The sequence below is a fragment of the Harpia harpyja genome, chromosome 1 (assembly GCF_026419915.1).
Source record: "Harpia harpyja isolate bHarHar1 chromosome 1, bHarHar1 primary haplotype, whole genome shotgun sequence".
Classification (NCBI taxonomy): domain Eukaryota; kingdom Metazoa; phylum Chordata; class Aves; order Accipitriformes; family Accipitridae; genus Harpia; species Harpia harpyja.
Genome location: NC_068940.1, coordinates 57,823,440 through 57,842,267, shown reverse-complemented (window position 1 = coordinate 57,842,267; position 18,828 = coordinate 57,823,440). Strand labels below are relative to the sequence as shown.

The 18,828-nt window shown below is 42.6% G+C and overlaps 1 protein-coding gene across 7 annotated transcripts in view; it reads left to right on the top strand.

The window, feature by feature from the left end:
- Nucleotides 1–18,828, top strand: part of BLVRA (biliverdin reductase A) — a 43,685-nt gene that overhangs the window by 10,800 nt on the left and 14,057 nt on the right. For 3 of the 7 annotated variants that reach the window (XM_052795543.1, XM_052795590.1, XM_052795599.1), the window contains exon 1: nucleotides 1,711–1,841. The exons of 1 other annotated variant lie outside the window; for it this stretch is intronic. Coding sequence is in view for 1 of the 6 variants with exons in the window: in XM_052795610.1 (XP_052651570.1) it covers nucleotides 17,015–17,079 (65 nt within the window). In the remaining 5 variants the exon portion in view is untranslated. Of the gene's footprint in view, nucleotides 1–1,710; nucleotides 1,842–16,999; nucleotides 17,080–18,799; nucleotides 18,824–18,828 lie in introns of those variants that run through there. 3 more of the 7 variants (XM_052795563.1, XM_052795610.1, XM_052795553.1) reach the window with 3 other exon arrangements.

Below are 18,828 nucleotides of genomic sequence, written 5' to 3'. Positions count from 1 at the left end.
TGTGGCTGTACAAATGGGAGCACAGTTACTGAATCCAAAGGCTCTGAGGTATATCTGCCTCTAATCCCTCCCATATGCATTCTTTCATATGTTCTGCTATTCGTTATGGTTTCCTATCATGTGCTAATTGATTCATTACTTTATGCTAAGCATACAGTCACGTGCTAGTCATTAGCAGTCCCATATGTTGAACTCATGATGTATATCTTTAAATGCCATATCTCCTGGTCTGCCAATCCTCCTTTATGCAATACCACATATATGTTGCAGACCTTAATTCATGCTTTGATGGACTTCAAAATTCCTGCTCGTTAGTCTTGTATGTAATTCTTCGCTTACTCTCTGGAGCTTTTCCTTATTGCAGTTGTGTAACGACTGTGCTGATACTGAGGTCTGTGCTTTAGCCTCTAGTAATACAATGTGTTTGAGAGGGGAAGGAGAGAATTTTGAAACATATCTTGTGACATATTTGAAACATCCAGCATAGTAATGTCAGTATAAACCCCATGTTCAGGTGCAGTCATGTTAGACCACGGAAGTTTTACAGGAGTTAAGACTCCATAACTGGCTCAGAAACTGTGACTCTGGAAAAGCAAATGTAGCTGGGAGGAGGCCGAGTGAATTCCTGAAGTCTTGCTGGTGAGGAAGTTAACGGGTCAGAAGAAATGAGAGGGAAAAGATGGAAAGAAAGATCTATCACTCTTACAATCCCAACCTGCAGAATTTCAGAATAAAGAATTTAAGTAATCTAGAGCTGCATTGAATTTTAAAGTTTTATAGGAAGAAGACAGATGCCTTATGGTATTACTACTACAGGTTGAACTGAACACACTCGGGTGCAAAAAAACCAGTTACTGATTTCTCCAGAGTTATTTTTACTTTACATCTGCGGTGAATGAGTACAGAATTTGATCCTTTGTACCTGTAGTCCCAATGTGACACAGTTTTAGGTTCTATCGTACTCTGTGAATGCCCAACATCAGCATGGTATAGAATGATCTGTGGAATTCAGACCATCCTCATTTCATATGGTGTTTATTGCAGGAACTACTGGCCTGGGGGAAAATAGCTGCACCCTCCTGGGCTTTTATCTTCCAAGCCCTGAATAAAGCGGCTGAAAGTCCTGTTGTGTGTAGATAAAAAACCTTTGTAGGCTAGGAGTAAGATCTGAGTAAAAAGTGGCTCTGCCAGGAATAGCTAGTGCTTAAGCATAGTATGTTGTGGGTCAGGAAGCAATCCCTGTAGGAAGGGAGACAAACAGTCTTGAGTAAGAGCTTGTGTAACACCTGGCCTGGGCTGTCCCAGCAGCTGCTTTCTGTATACTGCCTGCTCGGGAAAGCCAGGCACAGAATGATTTCTTTCCTGCTTGGCACTGCTGAAACTCCGTTTCCCGAGCGTGGACTCAGCCTGTAGCGTAAACCCTACGGATGCGGCCGGGTGGAGATGAGTGCTGCTGATGTACCAGTGTCTGCAAGCCATTGCATGACTGGGCTCTGGGTAGTGCCTGGCTGGGGTGACGGCTGTGTGGGCTTAACCGGGGTGTCGCACAGGTCCCCAGGGAGGTGACGGCCCCTTGCTAGCCATGTGCAGCTTTCTCGGTGTTTTCTAGGCAAAAGCTCCCAGCCTCAGTGCCTGTGCCTGTTCCAGCCTTTCTGCTGCTGCAGCTGCTTCTGGCTATAGCCCGCCCCTATAGTGTCCTTATTGGATTCCTGGCCAAGGGGGTGTTGCTGCAATGATAGCAACAGGGCGATATGCTGGAGCTGCAGTGTTGTATAAGAAGGAGCTGCAGGCAGCGGAGGAGAATTAAACGGGATCACGTTTCTCCTCTGTGAGCTGAAGAGGTTAGTGACTATTACTTAATCCCTGCTAACTGTAATTAGGATTTGCAAGTACCGCTTTCGTCTTCTGACCCCCCCTCCACCCTTCCCAAGATTGCTTGCCACCAGCGTTTCCCCCTCGGTTGTGAAGGAGCGGTGGAGTCCTGCAAGTCACGTCGTCCTCGCTGCTCCAAAGACACCCACCACACGGGAGGGGACAGGACCCTCGGGGAGGGGGGGAACAGAGAGAAAGAAAAAAGAGAAAAGCCCTTTGTTCGGAAGAATGTCCAAGGTGCAGTGAAGCAGCGTATTATCTTGTAAATGATGTGGAAGTAGCCAAGTAGCATCACTGGGTGGCCAGAGCACTGCATGCTGAGAGTGTGAGAAGTCACTTAAAACCTTTCCTACAAAGTGTCTTCTGGGCTTGTTTTTAGAAGTGCTGAGCTTCCTCCAAATCCTGTTAAAATCCATGTTTACTGCAGGTGTTTGACACCCCATTCTGAAACAGCAGGCTATTAACCTTGCTGTACCTCAGTTTACCCATGTGTAAAGTGGAGATGAGAATATTTTCCTTTTGTAAAGGAACACGGTGGGGCCATATCCCAGGCAGACTTTGGTGGGAGAAAGGCGATTCTTACGTTCTCGGATATGGTACAGAATCCGTGTGTAAAACACATTGACACTTTATTAATAATTACTTTATGCTCTCGTCACAGCTACCACCGATCTCTATCTTAAAAAAAACGTGCATCAAGGCTCAGTCTACACACAGAGAAAAGACAGGCTCAGCCTTTATATAACTCTGCTGGCATTGTGCTGAACTTCTGTGTTGGAGCTTGTTCAAAAAAACCAAGCTGGTGTTAATTAGGGCAACAGTTTATTGAACTTATTTTGTGTGAAATCATTTTTATCAATCTCCTTGCATTGGTTTGCCAAAGTAATTTTCCTGGAATGAGGATAATCGTTCAGCTGTTGGTTCTCTGATTACAGATGTCAACACAGAATGACACTGTACCAAAAATCAATAACATAGTGTTTGAGCATCTTTCTGTCTTTTGTGTTGATAAATGGGAAAATAAAGACAAACCTGTTTCAATAATATAAATCCAACTTGAAATTCAATCTTCACAAAACAAAGAGCAATAGGTAAATACTTAAAATTATTTTTAGCACATATAAGAAAGCCTTAGTTGAAGTCTTACTAAAAACTATTGTTGCAAGCAGTGCATGCAACTTCCATATTCAATAATTGATAGTAAAATATTAATGATTGATATGATTAGTATTGGATCAGGGAACTTCTCTTATACTGGAGGGCTGATGATTCAGGACTTGTCCTCCTGAGTTTACATGCACATGGTCAACAAACGTTTCTTCTGATACCAACCTCACAGTTTCTTTAGATAGTGAATTGAGTTACTGTTTATGAACAGCTGGAGTTTAAGTCAATGAAGTATGGTTTGTGTTATCCTTAAAGGATTGGCAATGCTTATTTTGTATAGCTAAAAAGGAGAATCGCTCTTTGTAGTTTTCAACTTCTTATTTATAGTGTCCTCGTTATTTTCCAAATTGTTGTGCTAACTGGCTGTTTCAACCAGCTCTGAGAGCTTCATTTTAAATGTCAAAGGGCCAAACTAAGCTCAGCAGATGAGAACAGGATGAGAAGAGGGCCACTTTGATCTCTGCACTAAAAACAAACCGTCCTTGTCAAAACAAGTGAAGATAAATGGACTTCCCATCTTATACTTTGGTGTCAGGACTTCAGTAAGATGCAAGATTGGAATGCACATTGGCATTTTTGCTTTTTAATGATGATTCTGAAATCACCTCAGTTTCATATGCCTTTTAGACAGGATATTGCACTGTATGGTTTGTGGACTTGTAGGAAGCTTCAGTGGGTGTTTTCCATTACCACTGGTGTGATCCATTGAAGCTCTGTGCTGCCATCCATGGCTAGGTAAGCAGCAGTCAGGCAACAAGAGATAAAAACAAACCAAAGCTGGAAAGAAGTGGAGAAACTAACAGAAAGGGCTTGGATAGATGTGATAAAGCAGTGTTTGCAGTGGGAGAATAACTCCGCAGGAAAGGAGTTCCTATGTTTGACACAGTGGTGCACCAACATCAACATATGTGGGAGCGGGGATAACGCTTTCAAGTCTAATTTTCAGGTAACCGTAGATCTTTCTGAAGCTTACGGGTAGTGCTCAGTGTAGTAAAAGAACTTACATTATGCTTGTACTGCACTTTATTAAGTGAGGTGTCAAAAAGGTTACTTCACCAAGAGGGGAGGGAATAGCGCTTAAGCAAGAAAAATAGTCTGAAAGCCAAGGCACTTAGCGGCTTAATCCTGTAGTAAGAAAAAAACCCCCGAATGTATACATGACCTCCTGTAACTTAGTAGAATAAAGGTTGCTGAGAGCCTGTCCCACTCCTCTGGAGCTAGCCTTGAACCGTGGAAAGCATTCTTGCACATGTTAAGGCCAAATGGTTGGGCTTACATCTTGAACCTTTATAAAATAAATGCAACTGTAATAAAAATATAAATATACATTTGACCTGTTTCTTCTCTACTAAGCAAAAAGAGCTTTGGCTTTTTGTTTAACTGAACTTAAGCGTTCCCTAGACTAATATTTGCAACCCAAACAGAGCTCTACTGTGCTAATTAGAAAGCATTGCAGAAAACACACCTGACTAGGAAAGATAATGAAATGCATTTGCTAATCCTGTTATTCCAGTTGAGTGCAATCCACCACTTTAACAACATGAGTTCAACAGTTAGCATAAAAGAAGTTTCTCTTTTTTTTTTTTTCTTTTTTCCTTCTTTCTTCTCGGTATAGCATTATAAACCAGTTAGAAAGACCCTGTTTGGGGCAACTAGTGTTCCTGTTATATTGTAGTAACTATCCTAAATGCTAAATTAAAGGCTGCACTACACTGGCTAATAAAGCAAGCCATTCTCATGGCTCAAGTAATGTTACTGTGTTTATTAGCTTTCCCTCTTGGTGAAATGTGTAAGCAGAAAGGGACCTCTATTGTCTTGTCATTACTTTTGTTCTGTGAATGAGAGCAGAGAAAAGCTGCAAGAAAGATTATGGAATTATTAAGTAATCCCTAAATGAGAGGAAGAAGTGGTACAGGATGTAAGGGGAAAAGTTGAGACCACAGTCATTCTAGCTGAAACTCCATGGATGTTTTTTAGCTGTGCTAGAAGCTATAAAGCTTTGTGAACCTTTCTGTTGCTACAGAGAACAGCCCTTCTTCAGTGTTTACTGTCTTTTGCAGGCTCCGACACAGATTAGCAACAGAAAACTGGTTAGTCTGTTACTTGGTGATGAATTTAGAGAGCGCAGCGGCTTGCTCATACTTGTCTTTGGAGTGATTTGCTAATTTTTCTCAGGCATAGCACAGTTGCGTGCAGCTAGAAGCGGGATCAGCGTGTTTGTATAGATCTCTCTGCGCTTAGTCTCGGTGACAGATACAAATGTATGAAGACTGAGATTTTCTTTTGTCCCCATTAAATCACGTTCATAAAATTTGGATGGAGAAGGTGAATTAACTCCTGGCTTCTGTCTTCTTCTAAAGCTATGATTCTCTAGTGGCAAAAATCTGTAAGGAACTCACAGAAAAGGATAAAGATGAATTCTGTACTGGTGACAATTCACTGTTAAGTGATGAGGCTATAAACTGGAGTGGTACACTTCCAGCATTGAAGGTGACCATGGGCTTCATCTGCTTTCATTCTTGGTGTCCAGTGTAAGATAGAGTAGGCCTGTTTTTTTCATAAGTATGGAGTACTTGAATTGGCAGTCTGAGTAACCTGCAGTGCAGTATCTGTTAGAAACAGCCCTGAGATGTCTTAGGTTTGTCATCCAGAAGTCAGGATAACAGGTACCAGCAGCTACTGGAAATGTTTGCTCTAGGAAACATGTTTTTCATTTGGACTTTGTAATCTTCTCAAATGGCAGCAGCTAACCCAAACTTTGATTTTTTTAAAATCTATTTTACATTTACTTGTGTAGTGAAGTGGAATATCTATCTCTGCATTTAGCCCAGTATTTACAAAGGTAAGACATACTGTCTGTTCTTATATGGCTGGCATCTATAATGAGACCTTAAGACTAAGGGCTGTTGAATAAATTTTTTAAGAATAAACAGGGCATTTGCCTGTCTGCTTACAGTTTAAAAATAACAGTATTCTGACAGGTGTTTCCAACCCAGTCCTTCATGGATAGGTCCTGGTGACAACCAGCCTGATCTAGTAATATTTGCAATGTAGACACAATGAAAACACAGCAAAAGAACCATAAAAATATCCATATTATATGATAATATAAACAGTGCTTAAAGTGGCTGGATGGCAGCTGGTCCTCTGTTTTAGGGGAGAGAAGAGCCTCACATCCTTTTTCCTCTTGCCCTCCGAGCAGGGAATGTAGTAATGTAATTCACTGGCTGCTCTGAGCCCAGTTTTTCTGTTAAGACTCCACCAGAAAGCATGCTGCTTTCTCAAGAGGGCAGAGATGGAGAGCACAGTCTTTATTCCCTGCTGGCTTGGAAGAAGGCCTAATTTTGCACCAGGGAAATGCACGAGGCACTTTTTTTTCCAAGTGCAAGGTCAGCAGTTCTCTTGCATTCATGTACTCAGGTTGAGAGAGCACCTTTCAGGAAAAACTGCTGGTCCGCTGCAGCATGCTACCATCCCTGTCAGTTGGCTGGTACCTTCCCAGCATCAAATGGCCTGTAATATCAGAAACAAAATGTTCCCGTTTTTAAAACACGGGAGGGGAAGTTCTCCTATCCTAGATGCTGCTAAGTTACCAACTCCTGAGGAAGCATGAAGGTGCTGATAACCCTGGAGATTAAGTTTCGTTTGGTTAAAGGACTACTAAATGAGGCTTCAACTCTTCATCTTTTGCCTTTGGGGTCTCATACTGCCATGCTGACAGAGAGCGCCTTTTTCATCAAGAGAATTATCATGAGCAGGGAGAACTGATGCAGTTGCCAAGTCACTCTCTATCATATTTTAAAAGTCATGACAATCAGGCGAAGTCCCCAGTGACTGGAAAAAGGCAAACATCACACTCATGGCAGGGGGGTTGGACTAGATGGTCTTTAAAGGTCTCTTCCAACCCAAACCATTCTTTCATTTTAACAAAAAGAAGTTCAAAGTACATTCTTTTATAGTGTGCTCACTATTATTATTTTTAATTTCCAGCTCCTACATGACCTTATTTTTGCTTATATGCCTATCTGGGATAAACTTTCCTATTCCAGGCTGCAGAACTAAAATCTATGTGGTCAGGAGGAAAAACTATCCAGCCTGAAAGCAAGTGTAGTCAAATGGCTTGTGACCTGTAAGTCTGACTCACAAGCTATTGTTTGGCCACACTGTTAGGCTCTTTCTCCGACTCAATTTAATCCTAAACAGAGCCAATGGATCCAAGTGGACTTGGAGGACAGATCATTGCAGATAGGTGTCATTTACGTATTCTGAGCTTCTGAGGCTCCATTGCTACCTTTATGTACACAAGTCTGATCATGGGAGGGAAGAACAGAGATTTATTGTCCGGTATCCAAGGCAGGCATCTATAAAACAGTGACAATTTGCAGTTGCCCATGTGTAGTGTTTGTGCTTATGATATTAATGTAGGATGCCTTGTGTTTTCCATTTCTAATGATAAATAAAGAGATGATTTGTCTGAAGCCCATTCTGTGAAGAGACCACAGTTGTGCCTGAGATGTGCGTGGCTTAAATAATAGAAATTACTCTTATACAGTGAACTTCTTTCCCAGAACCTCAAAATGCTTTGTTGAGTTATGGTAGCAGAAGGTAAGGAGAGAAGAAGGGATTTAGACTGATATTTTAAAAAGCTGCAAGGCTGAAAAAAGTAATGAGCAGGATTGCTGTTACATTTTAAAATTACTTTTATGTTACCGTTGGTAGCATAGGATGGTGGTGGTGGTTCAGTATAGCCACTCTCTTTGGAACTCAGTGACCTCTTTGGCAATTTAAAGGAATGGTGCAGTTAAGGACATGAACTTGAGGTGGGAACAGAGATCTTCTCTTACAAGAGTAACTGTTAAGTCACTTCAATTCACTCACAAAATATTGCAGAAAAAATGAAGTGGGTATATTCTAGTAAAACCTGTGTAAGAGAGAGAAATGTCTGATTATGTTTCAAACAGAAGTATTCACTTAGAAATCTGCTTCCATGATCCAGTTCTTTTTCTACCTCTTTTACAAGGTCTGTTTCCCTCTTCCAGTGGCCTGAATATTGTCTGCTCCTGAACCTTCGCAGTAGCTTGTTTTAGTTACTGCAGAATTAGGCAGTTGCGCCAATCCTGCCTTTGATGGGATATTATCCATTTGTTCAGCCACAGTTGTTATAACTAAAACAGTGGTCCACATTAAGCACATTCATTTGGCAGAGGAAATAAAAAGAGTGGTACTGGGTTCTTTTATCCTAATTACATGGCCATGCTGGTTCTGAATAGGTTGTGCATTTAAAATACTCCTCTGAGCAGGCAGTCATCTTCACTAAAACCTTCTAGCTCTACATCTTTCTGTCGTGGTTTAACCCCAGCTGGCAACTAAGCACCACACAGCCGCTTGCTTACTCCCCCCCCACCCAGAGAAGTGAAAACAAGTAAAACTCATGGGTTGAGGTAAAGACAGTTTAAAAGGACAGAAAGGAAGAAAATAATGATAATGATGATAATAAAACAACAACAACAACAATAATAAAATAATTAGAATATACAAAACAAGTAATGCACAATGCAATTGCTCACCACCTGCTGACCAATGCCCAGCTAGTCCCCGAGCGGCGATCCCCCCCCCTACACTCCCCCCAGTTTGTACACTAGATGGGACATCACATGGTATGGAATACCCTGTTGGCCAGTTTGGGTCAGCTGCCCTGGCTGTGTCCCAACTTCTTGTGCCCCTCCGGCTTTCTTGCTGGCTGGGCATGAGAAGCTGAAAAATCCTTGACTTAGTCTTAACACTACTTAGCAACAACTGAAAACATCAGTGTGTTATCAACATTATTCTCATACTAAATCCAAACCATAACACTGTATCAGCTACTGGAAAGAAAATTAACTGTATCCCAGGCAAAACCAGGACACTTTCAAGGCAGATTTTGAGGAGTAAAGGTTCTTTTTTAAGCCTATTTACCAATTATAGTTATTTTTACATAGATTTTGGAGAGGGTTATGAGTTTTGTAGGTGCTGCCAGCAGCGTCGCTGGTCCCAAACCAATGAGATTTAACAAAGTATGTAGAACCTACGATGCCCCTAATATATTAGCACAATCCATCCAGTATCCTTGTCCAGCTAATGACACTGTGTGGACCCAATCATCAAGTCAGTTTATAATTTCTAATGAGTTTTGTATTCATTACACGTCCATGTGCAGGAGTTGCAATATATATTGATCTATCTCTAGGCATGTTTTAAATACAAGTAGTTGTTGGAGTGGCTTGAGCTAAGTAGGATCTCCTGCTTTGCTTGCAGTTGGACCCAACTTGATGGCAGTTGTTTAGGTCCTTTTGGAGACTTTTTAGAACAATAAGTCTGGTGATGGTGGATCTGTAAAGAGGCAGACAGTTGTAAATAGGAACCGTTTTGTAGGTCATTCTTTCAGTTGTTCGTCAAGCCCAAGCATGAGCCTGAGCATGTCAGGTTTTAGGTTGGCACACTTGAAGGTTTGGGTTTAGGCATGCTCAGAGCCATCTGTACAGGCAAATCAAAACTAGTGGGTAATTTAGCCATCTTCTTGGCATATAAAACTACATCTCTGCTTGTAGAAATCACAGGGTTTGATGTGGGTAGACCTAGGAATTGGAAGGGAAGACGTGGCATTTGCTTTTGCATTGTGTCCGGTTATATGCAAAGAGGGCATTGTTCTTCTTAAAACTTTGCATGGGACCTAATGTGCAGTTGAAGTACTGTGGGAAATATGTTTTTACAGCATTCCTGTAACCTTTTTAATTTTTTTTTTAATTAACTTTATTATCAGTATGATTTAAGTAGGATATTAAACACCCCCTCTAGCAGCTGATATTTTTGGTAAAGGTGTTTTTAGTTTCTTGGGACAATTTTAACAAATGAGTAGCATGTCAGGACTACTTGACTGCTAAATCACACTGAATTGCAGACTAACTCTTCATGAGAGAGCAGGCTAGTGGCTGGCCTGTATGATTCTTGAGTGTTGCAAAGCCCAATAACATGAAAAATACTGAGCTCTAAAGTTAGGAGGAATTTGAGTAACTTCAATTGTTAATCTTCATTCAAGAGCTATTTTTTTTTCCTACTCTCAAGTAATTGCTGACATTGGTAGATTTCCAAAATTTAATGGGAATAGAGAGCATCCATTGCATTTTTCAGGCCCTACTGAAGAGTGGTAGACTGATAAAATGACAGAGTTGTTAGCCATTGCATGCATAATTTTTAAGATTACATTATGAAAAACTTTATCTACTTCTGAAGTTATCTCAATCTAGTTATTAAAAAAACCCCTTTCTATCACTCTCAATTTATTTTAGAAGGGTGAAAACATTTTTGCTAGGGTAGGGGAATAGAAAGTCGGCTAAAAAAAAATACACTTGTCTGACCAGCTACAATTTATGTGTATATTGTTTGCTCTGAAGAGAGTATGGGGCAGGCCTCTGTTATTATGAGTTGCTGTCATGCTGATGATGGAGGCAGAGGGTTTCATCAGTCATGGTAAGCAATATCTTTATGGTGACTGCAGTGTGTAGCAGTGCTTTTTTTGTTTGGGGAATTCTCAAAATAGGTCAACCTATTACAGATCTGGGATGCGGTGACGTTTAGTGGACCGGAAGATAGGTATCATCTATTGGGTTGAGTCCATAAAGATATTAAAAGAACATACTTGTGGCTGGATATGTGTTTTGTTCTTGTGACTACTAATATTACAGTAAACAGCAAAAGCTCTTATTTCTTAATGTACTTGTAGGATTATTCTCATTGATATCAGTGGGATTACTTGCGATTAAAGCTAAGCATGCATATAATTCTAGTGTTCGGGTTTCAGATGAATTTAAGAGCAAGAGAAAGGAAAGAAAAAAATGTATTTTTTGTGTCATGCATTATATGGCATTGTTTTATATAGATATTTCAATACAAACCTTTTCTAGATGTCTGATCTGTGTGTACAGCAAAGAAGAGAGGTTGTAATAATACCTACTTCTTACATTGTACTTATCTTCAGTAGGTCTGAGAGTACTTTACAGAAGAGAGAGATTTCCCTTGTTCTGGAATTGGGAGGACTGACAGGGAAAGGGGATGTGGTTTGCTTGCTTTAGGTCACCCAGTAAACTTCTGGGAGAAAGTAAGAATACAGCCTGGGAATACAGCTTTCCTGCATCTGCCCAGCCCAGCTCTGCATTCCTTTGGCCCTTTGAAGAAGAAAGTGCTTGTAGAAAGGACTGCAGTAATTGGCAGGCAAATTCAGGGGCAGATGTAGTAATTAAGAAAATGTTTCAGAACATTTTTCTGTTATTGTCCATTGTCACTTTCATTTGTATTACAGCAAAGGCTTGGAAGCCACTCCTGGCATTAAAGTTCACCTGCAAAGCACTTGTGAATCTATCAAGTGAGGTAGAGAAGCCTCTTTGCGCTGTAGGTGACACAGTGAAAACAAAATGAGCAGCATAAAAGAGGGAAGGGAATGCACTGAGATTATTTGGCATGTCTCAGCTCCCTGCCCTGTCAGCTACACCTCTTGTGATTAGCTCTGAGTAAAGTTTCTCCCAAAATGCAGGTATGGATGAGTAGTCCTCCTATTTTTTTTAATGGAACATAAAAAGCTCTCAATTTTAAAAAGTGTAAGAGTCAGCACAAAACAGCAATGTCTTTGTATGAAATAGGTGTTTAGGCAGAGTCTCAGTAGTTGGTGTTCAGCTGCTTAGCCATGCGGAGACTTTACTCTGGTGGCTTTATTGTTCTACAGGGAAGCCAGGGGACACTCTTCGTGGTCCACAGGGACCTGGCAGAGTTCAACTCTGATAGCTTTAGTGTTTACGTTGATGTTAAGTCAAAAAAGTGGTGGAGGATGTATTTCATGCCTTTTTTTTCCCTCTTTGAGTTAGTACCATTTTTAGCTTTACTCAGGGTTATTTTCTCCAGCCTGTGTTCAGGCACAGACTGGTGCTGTAGCAATAACATTGTTTGATCCCATGGAAAATTAGGATCTGGGAATTGCTGATAACTCCATACCATAGCTCATTCTCCTGAGTGCTCATCTAAAATTGGACTTCACTCCAAAGTAATTGACAGTCGCTTGTTAAAACGCTCATCTCTTCTTCTACCACCACAGACAAATTCATTTTCAAAAATTGTTATTGAACGTTAAAACCTGAAAGAAGTTTTTGGGACTGTTTGTGGCTCTTTTTGCTTTAGTCATACACTAATTAGCCACATACAAACAGCCTTTTGGTTAAAGAATAGCTGTGATGAGACTGCAGTTATGTGGGATTGTTTATTTACCCACCAGAAGTTTCACAAGGCTCTCTATAATTCACTCCAGAGTAGTTCCTGGACACTTAACATTAGAAGTAAGGGTCGTCGTTTTTTGGGTTTGGGTTTTATGAAATAAAAAGTGGAGCCCTTCATGTCTTTCTCTTTATTTTTTTCAGGTGCTCAAAAATGGGCTCAGTTCTTTCCTGGATAGTTTCAGCATTAGTAGTGTAGTATCCAAATTACATCCAAATGTAATTTGGCTCTCAGCTGTCACCTATAGAAATCAGTTGTCTGATGCAAAGCACTTATAATAGGCAAGGTCCACCATTTAAACTGGCTGCACAAATCACTATTTTTTTCCCCCAAAATTGAAACAATACAGGTTATCTGAGGGCAGAGTTTCAAACAAAACAAGCCAGGCCGAGAACTTAGCTTCTCACACATCTCTGGGACTCCATCTCAGAACTGTTATTTGCCTTGGTTTTTTGCTCTTCAGACTAGCAACCAAATCCGAACCACAAAGGGTGACTACAGACAGAGAACAGGACAAATGGTCATTCATACCCATGCATGTATGTCACAGCACTTCTAATTCAGTCCCCCACAGGATGGAGAATGCCATGTATTAAAAAACAGATTTTCAGATTCTTCCAGTACCTCTCATGGTTTTATATTAATTTTGTGAGATGTTTTTCTTGTAGGTATGGAGTTGCAGGCTGTGGAGAGCAACCTCACTGTGACAGGAGTCAGGACTGCTGTGGACTCTGGAGTTAGTAGGGTTAAGTTGCAGAAGTATGTTTTAATCAACGTTTTCCTTTCTGCTTGGGTATCAATGCTGGAGACAGTGTATCTGTTACAAGTGCAGTCATTTATTATTACCCATCACTGTGTATAGTAAAGGTGATTGTTTGGCAGGTGTAACACAGCATCTGGCCATATCTCGACATAACTGTATCAGCTTCAGCTTTGGCAGCCAGCTGGAAAACCAGAAATCAGAAAGCGCAGGCAAAGAAACCTGCATATAAATGTAAACCGATGCAGCTGTATTGTTCCAATGGCATTTAAAAGCCAGGAAGAAAAGCCCGCACTGGCTGTTTCCAAGGTACAGTGGTGCCAGTCAGGATGAGAGGCTGTCTTCTGCCAGCCAGCCTCTGGGAGGGTTGGTGCCTCAAAGATGTAACTCTCCTACCAGAGCCTGCATGCCTGCCAGGAAACCATGGCCTGGGTTGTGATAGCCGGAGAGATGGGTGTGAGAGATGGAGAGATGCTGGGGGGGGTTGATACTTAAGACCATAACGAACAACTCTCAAGGAAAATGTATGTGGCTGCTCTACAACTTCTAGGTGCTGTTGTTTTCCTCTGAAATGTGGGGGCTGTAAATGGTCTCGGCAGTTTTTCAAGAAAATTTCTGACTCTCATTTTATGTTCAATTAAAGTTTTAAAGAGAAGTAACAAAGAGGGTGTTGGGGGTTGCCTTCCTGACTGTCTCTTTCTTGCAGAAGGACTTCGCTTTTATCTCTAGGTTGCAGCAAAGGCAGAGCAAAAACACAAACTCCCACTCCAGCATGTTAGCATTCAAACAATTACTTTCTTTGCCCTCCTGTCTGTTTTTCTTTTTTCTTCAAGCTCTGCCTTCAGTTAGGATTAGTGAGGCCTGTGTTGGGCCTACTTCCCAAAGGTACTTCAACACATACAGAGGTTAAAGTGCTTAAGTGGTTTCCTGCAGGACAAAGGCTATTTATGCCTTTTAACAGGCTGCTAAATTAGAGCATTTGTGCAGTTCTTCCCTTTTAAAAAACAACACTAACAAAAGCCACACTGTTCAGCTTCTGCTTTCTGTGCTCCAGGCAGATGCCTCTTGCTTAAGAGCAGACAATGAGAGTAGGATGTACCAACACCCCAAGTACAGTATCTGGCAGGTCTCTGGGTATTTGAAATCAAAGATGTAGGGCTGGAAGGAATCTCAAGTTTTCAACTTGTTGATTTTTACAGTGACTGCTGCCGTCTGTGCAGTGTTCCCCTAAAAACTTCTGTTGAGGAAGATGCTGCAACCCTCATCTCAGGGCTTTGCTGCCGTAACAGAGAAAACGTTTTCTAGGATGTCTAATCCACAAGTCTGCTCAAAGGGAGCTCTGGAAGACTTCCTCAGTCCAGCCTGGCTTATTTTAGGGATAAATATCCAACAGCCTGAAAGCGGCAAGGCTGCGCAGCTCCGTGACCCTTGGTCCAGCCAGTATTGAGGCTGAAAACATATTCCCAGTCAGCAGGCGCCCACAGAGCACATGCATACACCACGTATACGCACATGTATGTGGCTAGCCACACAGATCACAGGCAGAGCACTCTCAGAAACACAGACAACATCAGCAGCCTCATCTTGATCCCCTCTCTGGCTGAGCAGGATGAAGGTCTGCTAGTGAGAAAATATATATATATATATATGTACTTATGTACAAGGTGGATTCCTCCAGCAGCCAGGCTCAGACACTCAGTCTGCCCAGTAGCTGCCCCTGAATCCCAGTCTCCCCAGTTGCTGGCACCTGGCCATAGGAGTCCCACTTTACTCATCAGAGTAGTGGGAGATGTGTGCCAGGTCAGTGGGGATTGTATTGTGTATTTTTAAGCATCAGGAAGGAAATGACAACATGTGTCAGCGCTCAGGTTTGGTAGAGTTATAGATTTAATGTAAGCAAAGATCTGACAGGTATGGAAGGGGGTGCTGGCGAGAGTGAAAATTGCTGAAAAATTACTGTGGTAATGAAATGGTTCAACTTTTGAGTATGCAAAAGTGAACTAACCTTGACAGCAGTATTTTCAGATTAAGTACTCATCTGCGAGGTTTCTGCTACTCTTTAAGATATGTGTGGCAGTAAAATGGTAGTCACTTGAAGTGGCACACTTAAAAGGACCAGGCTGGGAGTGCTTCAGGAAAGCCTCCCACATCAGTGTTATGCTATTGCAGTGACATTAATTGCGAAATATTTTGATGTCTGATGTGAATCACTCATTCATACCTGTGGGAATGAGACTTTGAGAACTGCAGGAAGAATGCATGAGGCTTACTGAAATTCTCTATATATCATGAGAGAAGGTACCTGTTCTCATCCTGTACTGTCTAGATATGCCATGAAAAATTTTTTTGAAAGGGAGGTAATTATTTTGCCTTCTATCTTGCCTCTACAGTGGCTTTGCGTGGCCTTAGTGATGTTGCGTGAAGGAGAGGTAAGCCTTGCTTCCCTTAAGCTTACCTCAGTGAGCGTTAGCGGTTTTGAGATGTAGGGGCTGAAGTCCCACTGTGATTGCACTGGGGGGCAACACATTTGCTGGGTGACTGATTCCTTTGGGCATACTCCATAGCTTGTTTTGCTGCTGAATATTCCTGTTTTACTGCTAAATTTCACAAGAATACTTGGGTATAGAGCACTTTTTTTGCTACCGAGTAGTGTAGATCTACCCAACAGAGGAAATAAGCAGCAGAAGCACAGACAACTTGACAGAGAGCAGAGGGGCAACAGGACAATGATATATCGGTGTAGGATGAATGATCCTCTTCAGCTAGATGCCTTTCTCAGCTCGGCCTGTGTGTCATGCAGGGCTCATCTCTCTCAGTAAGAGGAGCCACTTGTACTGGCCGTCAGTGGGAAAAAGCTCCCACACCAGTTGGCAGCCACCGTGCCCCCCACCCCAGTTCAGAGTTCAGAGGGGACCCTTGGTGGGGCTGGCAGGGCTGCCTGCGACCAGGCCAGGGAGGTTGCTGCTGGGCTGTGGGAAGCAGTCCTCAGTCACAGTCTGTGAGCACAAAGGACATCCCTTTCTAATCTTCTCACCAGCCCCTTTGCTTTCATACAGCCGGTTAGGAAAGGGTGGAGAAAATGCTTTTGGACACTGGCTGATGCACTGTTATATCACTTACTGTACAATTTTTTCAGTATGACAGGAGCCAAAGTTCAGCAGCCTTGAAGATGCCTCTGAAATCTTTTTGTCAAAGCTTTAACGGAGGTCACCAATTTTAACAAAAAGGCATGGAAGGCAGGCACAGCAGTTTACAGTTTGGGCTTCCTCCTTCATCATTTTTGTACTAGAAAGAGAACTGTAGCTGTTATCCTCATGTGAAGGTTTGAAATAAGGAGTAAATTTTCATATATTTGTCTGGACTCTTAGATGAGTATTCTCTATTCTGCTCTTACCTGGTTCATGACAGTTCCAAAAAACATCTAATTTACTCTTCTCCCTGGGCAGCTGCACAATTCGTTGTGTGACCAAAATGAGGGTAATAAAAAGCTGCAGCAGGAATGAATACATAGCGATTTTTCTCGTATCTACGTGCATAAGCAAAGGTTCTATAATGTACATTTAGTAGCTGTCTCCTTCCATGTCGATACCATATTAGCCTGCAAACCCTTGACCTGGACCGAATGGCTGGTTGCTATGGCAACAGGTTGCATAGTAACAGGTTTTGTTCTTAGGTTGAAATAATCTTGCTTCTCTTAAATGTGACTTTTGAGGAAGTCAGAAGTTGTTCATCAGATGAAACTAGGAAAGTTTTTTCAAAGGAGAGGCAAAAAGGTTGATGTTCAGCAACCTGAGCATCTGCTGAGAGATATTCTTTGTTCATGGCAGTGAAGAAGGTAGTCGGCTCCCCCACCTTCTCCACTTTGTTGAAGCAGAGGTCAGCAGCCCACCAGAAAAAAAAGCAGTTCTTGGAAACAAGATGACTGTAGGAGCTTCAGGGGAATTTGTCTGCTCTGTGACTCCCAGTCCCACTAAAGGCAGTAGGTAAATATTAACAGCTTAACTCCAGGAACCTTGAAAGTTTCTGAACTTAAAGTAAGCCCCTGATCAGCTGCTCTCAAGCTGGACTGCTTCTAAACCTCTGCTGACCTGGTCCTGATTCACACTGGAGCCCTTTATGAATCTAAATTTTAAAGAATTACAACCATATGCTTCAGAAGAGCAGTTTTTTGGCTTTTTGATGGCTCTGCTTGGCGAGGTCCTATGGGAGAGTGACCTGGGGGGCAGAGGGGCTGAGGTTGATCTACAGGGCCGACCTCCCCATAGCGCAAGCACCCCACTCCAGTGTGCTGCAAGCAGAGCCAAGCATGGCAGAAAGCCAGTGTGGATCAGCAGGGACCTCCTGACTGAGCTCAAACACAAAAAGAAAGTGCACAAGCTGGGAGGGACTATCCACAAGGAACACAGAGACAGTGACCAAGCTTGCAGGGACAGAGCTGGGAAAGGCAAAGCTCAGCTGGAGCTGAAACAAGCTATGGGAAGGGTTTACTCTGGGTACATTGGCAACAAAAAGAAGGCTGAGAAAATATGAGCCTGCTGCTCAATGGGGCCAGGGTGAAGGAAATTAAAGGTACTTGATGCCTATTTTTGCTTCAGTTTTCACTAGTAAGGTCTGTCCTCAGACCTCCTGGGTTTCTGAGTCTGCTAACAGAGTCTGTGAGAAGGTAGCGCTACCCACAGTAGAAGACAGTGATATAGCTCTTGAGCTAATTGAATGTACAGCAGCCCCTTGCACCAGACAAGTTGCATCCAAGGGCCCTGAGGGACTTGGTTGATGTCACTGCGAAGCCCCTTGGTGATCAGGGGAGGTTCCTGGTGACTGGAAAAGGGCAAGTATTGTGCTCATCTTCAATACTATTAAATGTCTTTATTAACCACCTGGATGATAGGATGGAGTGTGGCTTTGGCAAGTCTGTGGATGAAATCAAACTGTGGGGAGTGGACAGTACACCAGAAGGGCCTGGGCAGGTTGGAGAAACGGCAGACAGGAACATCATGAAGTTAAGGCAAGGCAAATGTAGAGTCCCTTCTCTAGGGTGGAATAACCCTGGAGACTGCCTAGCTGCAAAGTCAGAAAGTGCCCTGCAGATGCTGGTGGACAAGTTGAACCTCAAGCCACAGTGTGCTCTTCTGGCAAAGAAGGCCAGCCAGGTCCTGGACTGCATTAGCAAGAGTGTGGCCAACAGGACCTGGCTGTACCTGCAGTGCTGTGTCCAGTTTTATGTACCCCAGTACAAGAAATAAGTTAAATACAGGAATGAGTCCGGTGGAGAGCCACCGAGATGGTCAGGGGGCTGGAGCAGATGAATGAGGAGAGGCTGAGGGAACTGGGTTTGTCCAGCCTCCAGAAAAGGAGGGTAAAGGGTGGTATTATTGCTGCCTATAGCTTTCTGATGGGAGGATGTAGAGGCGCTGGAGCCACACTCTTTTGGGAGATGTGCAGTGAAATGACAAAAGACAACGCAGGAAACTCTGAGTAGATACTAAGAAGAAGTTCTTGCTGTGAGGATGGTCAAATGCTGCAGCAGGGGCCCTGGGAGGTTGCTGGATTCCCATCCATGGGGACAGTCAGAACTACGTGTGGCCCAGGTGTGACTGAGTGGGGTTTGGATCGGGTGACCTCCAGGGGCTCCTGCCAGCCGAGATCATTCTGCAAGTCTCCATCTCTTTTCTCTTTGGCCAGAGAGAAAATTGAATGTACCTGAGAGCCCAGACCAGGACTCTGCCTGTGGG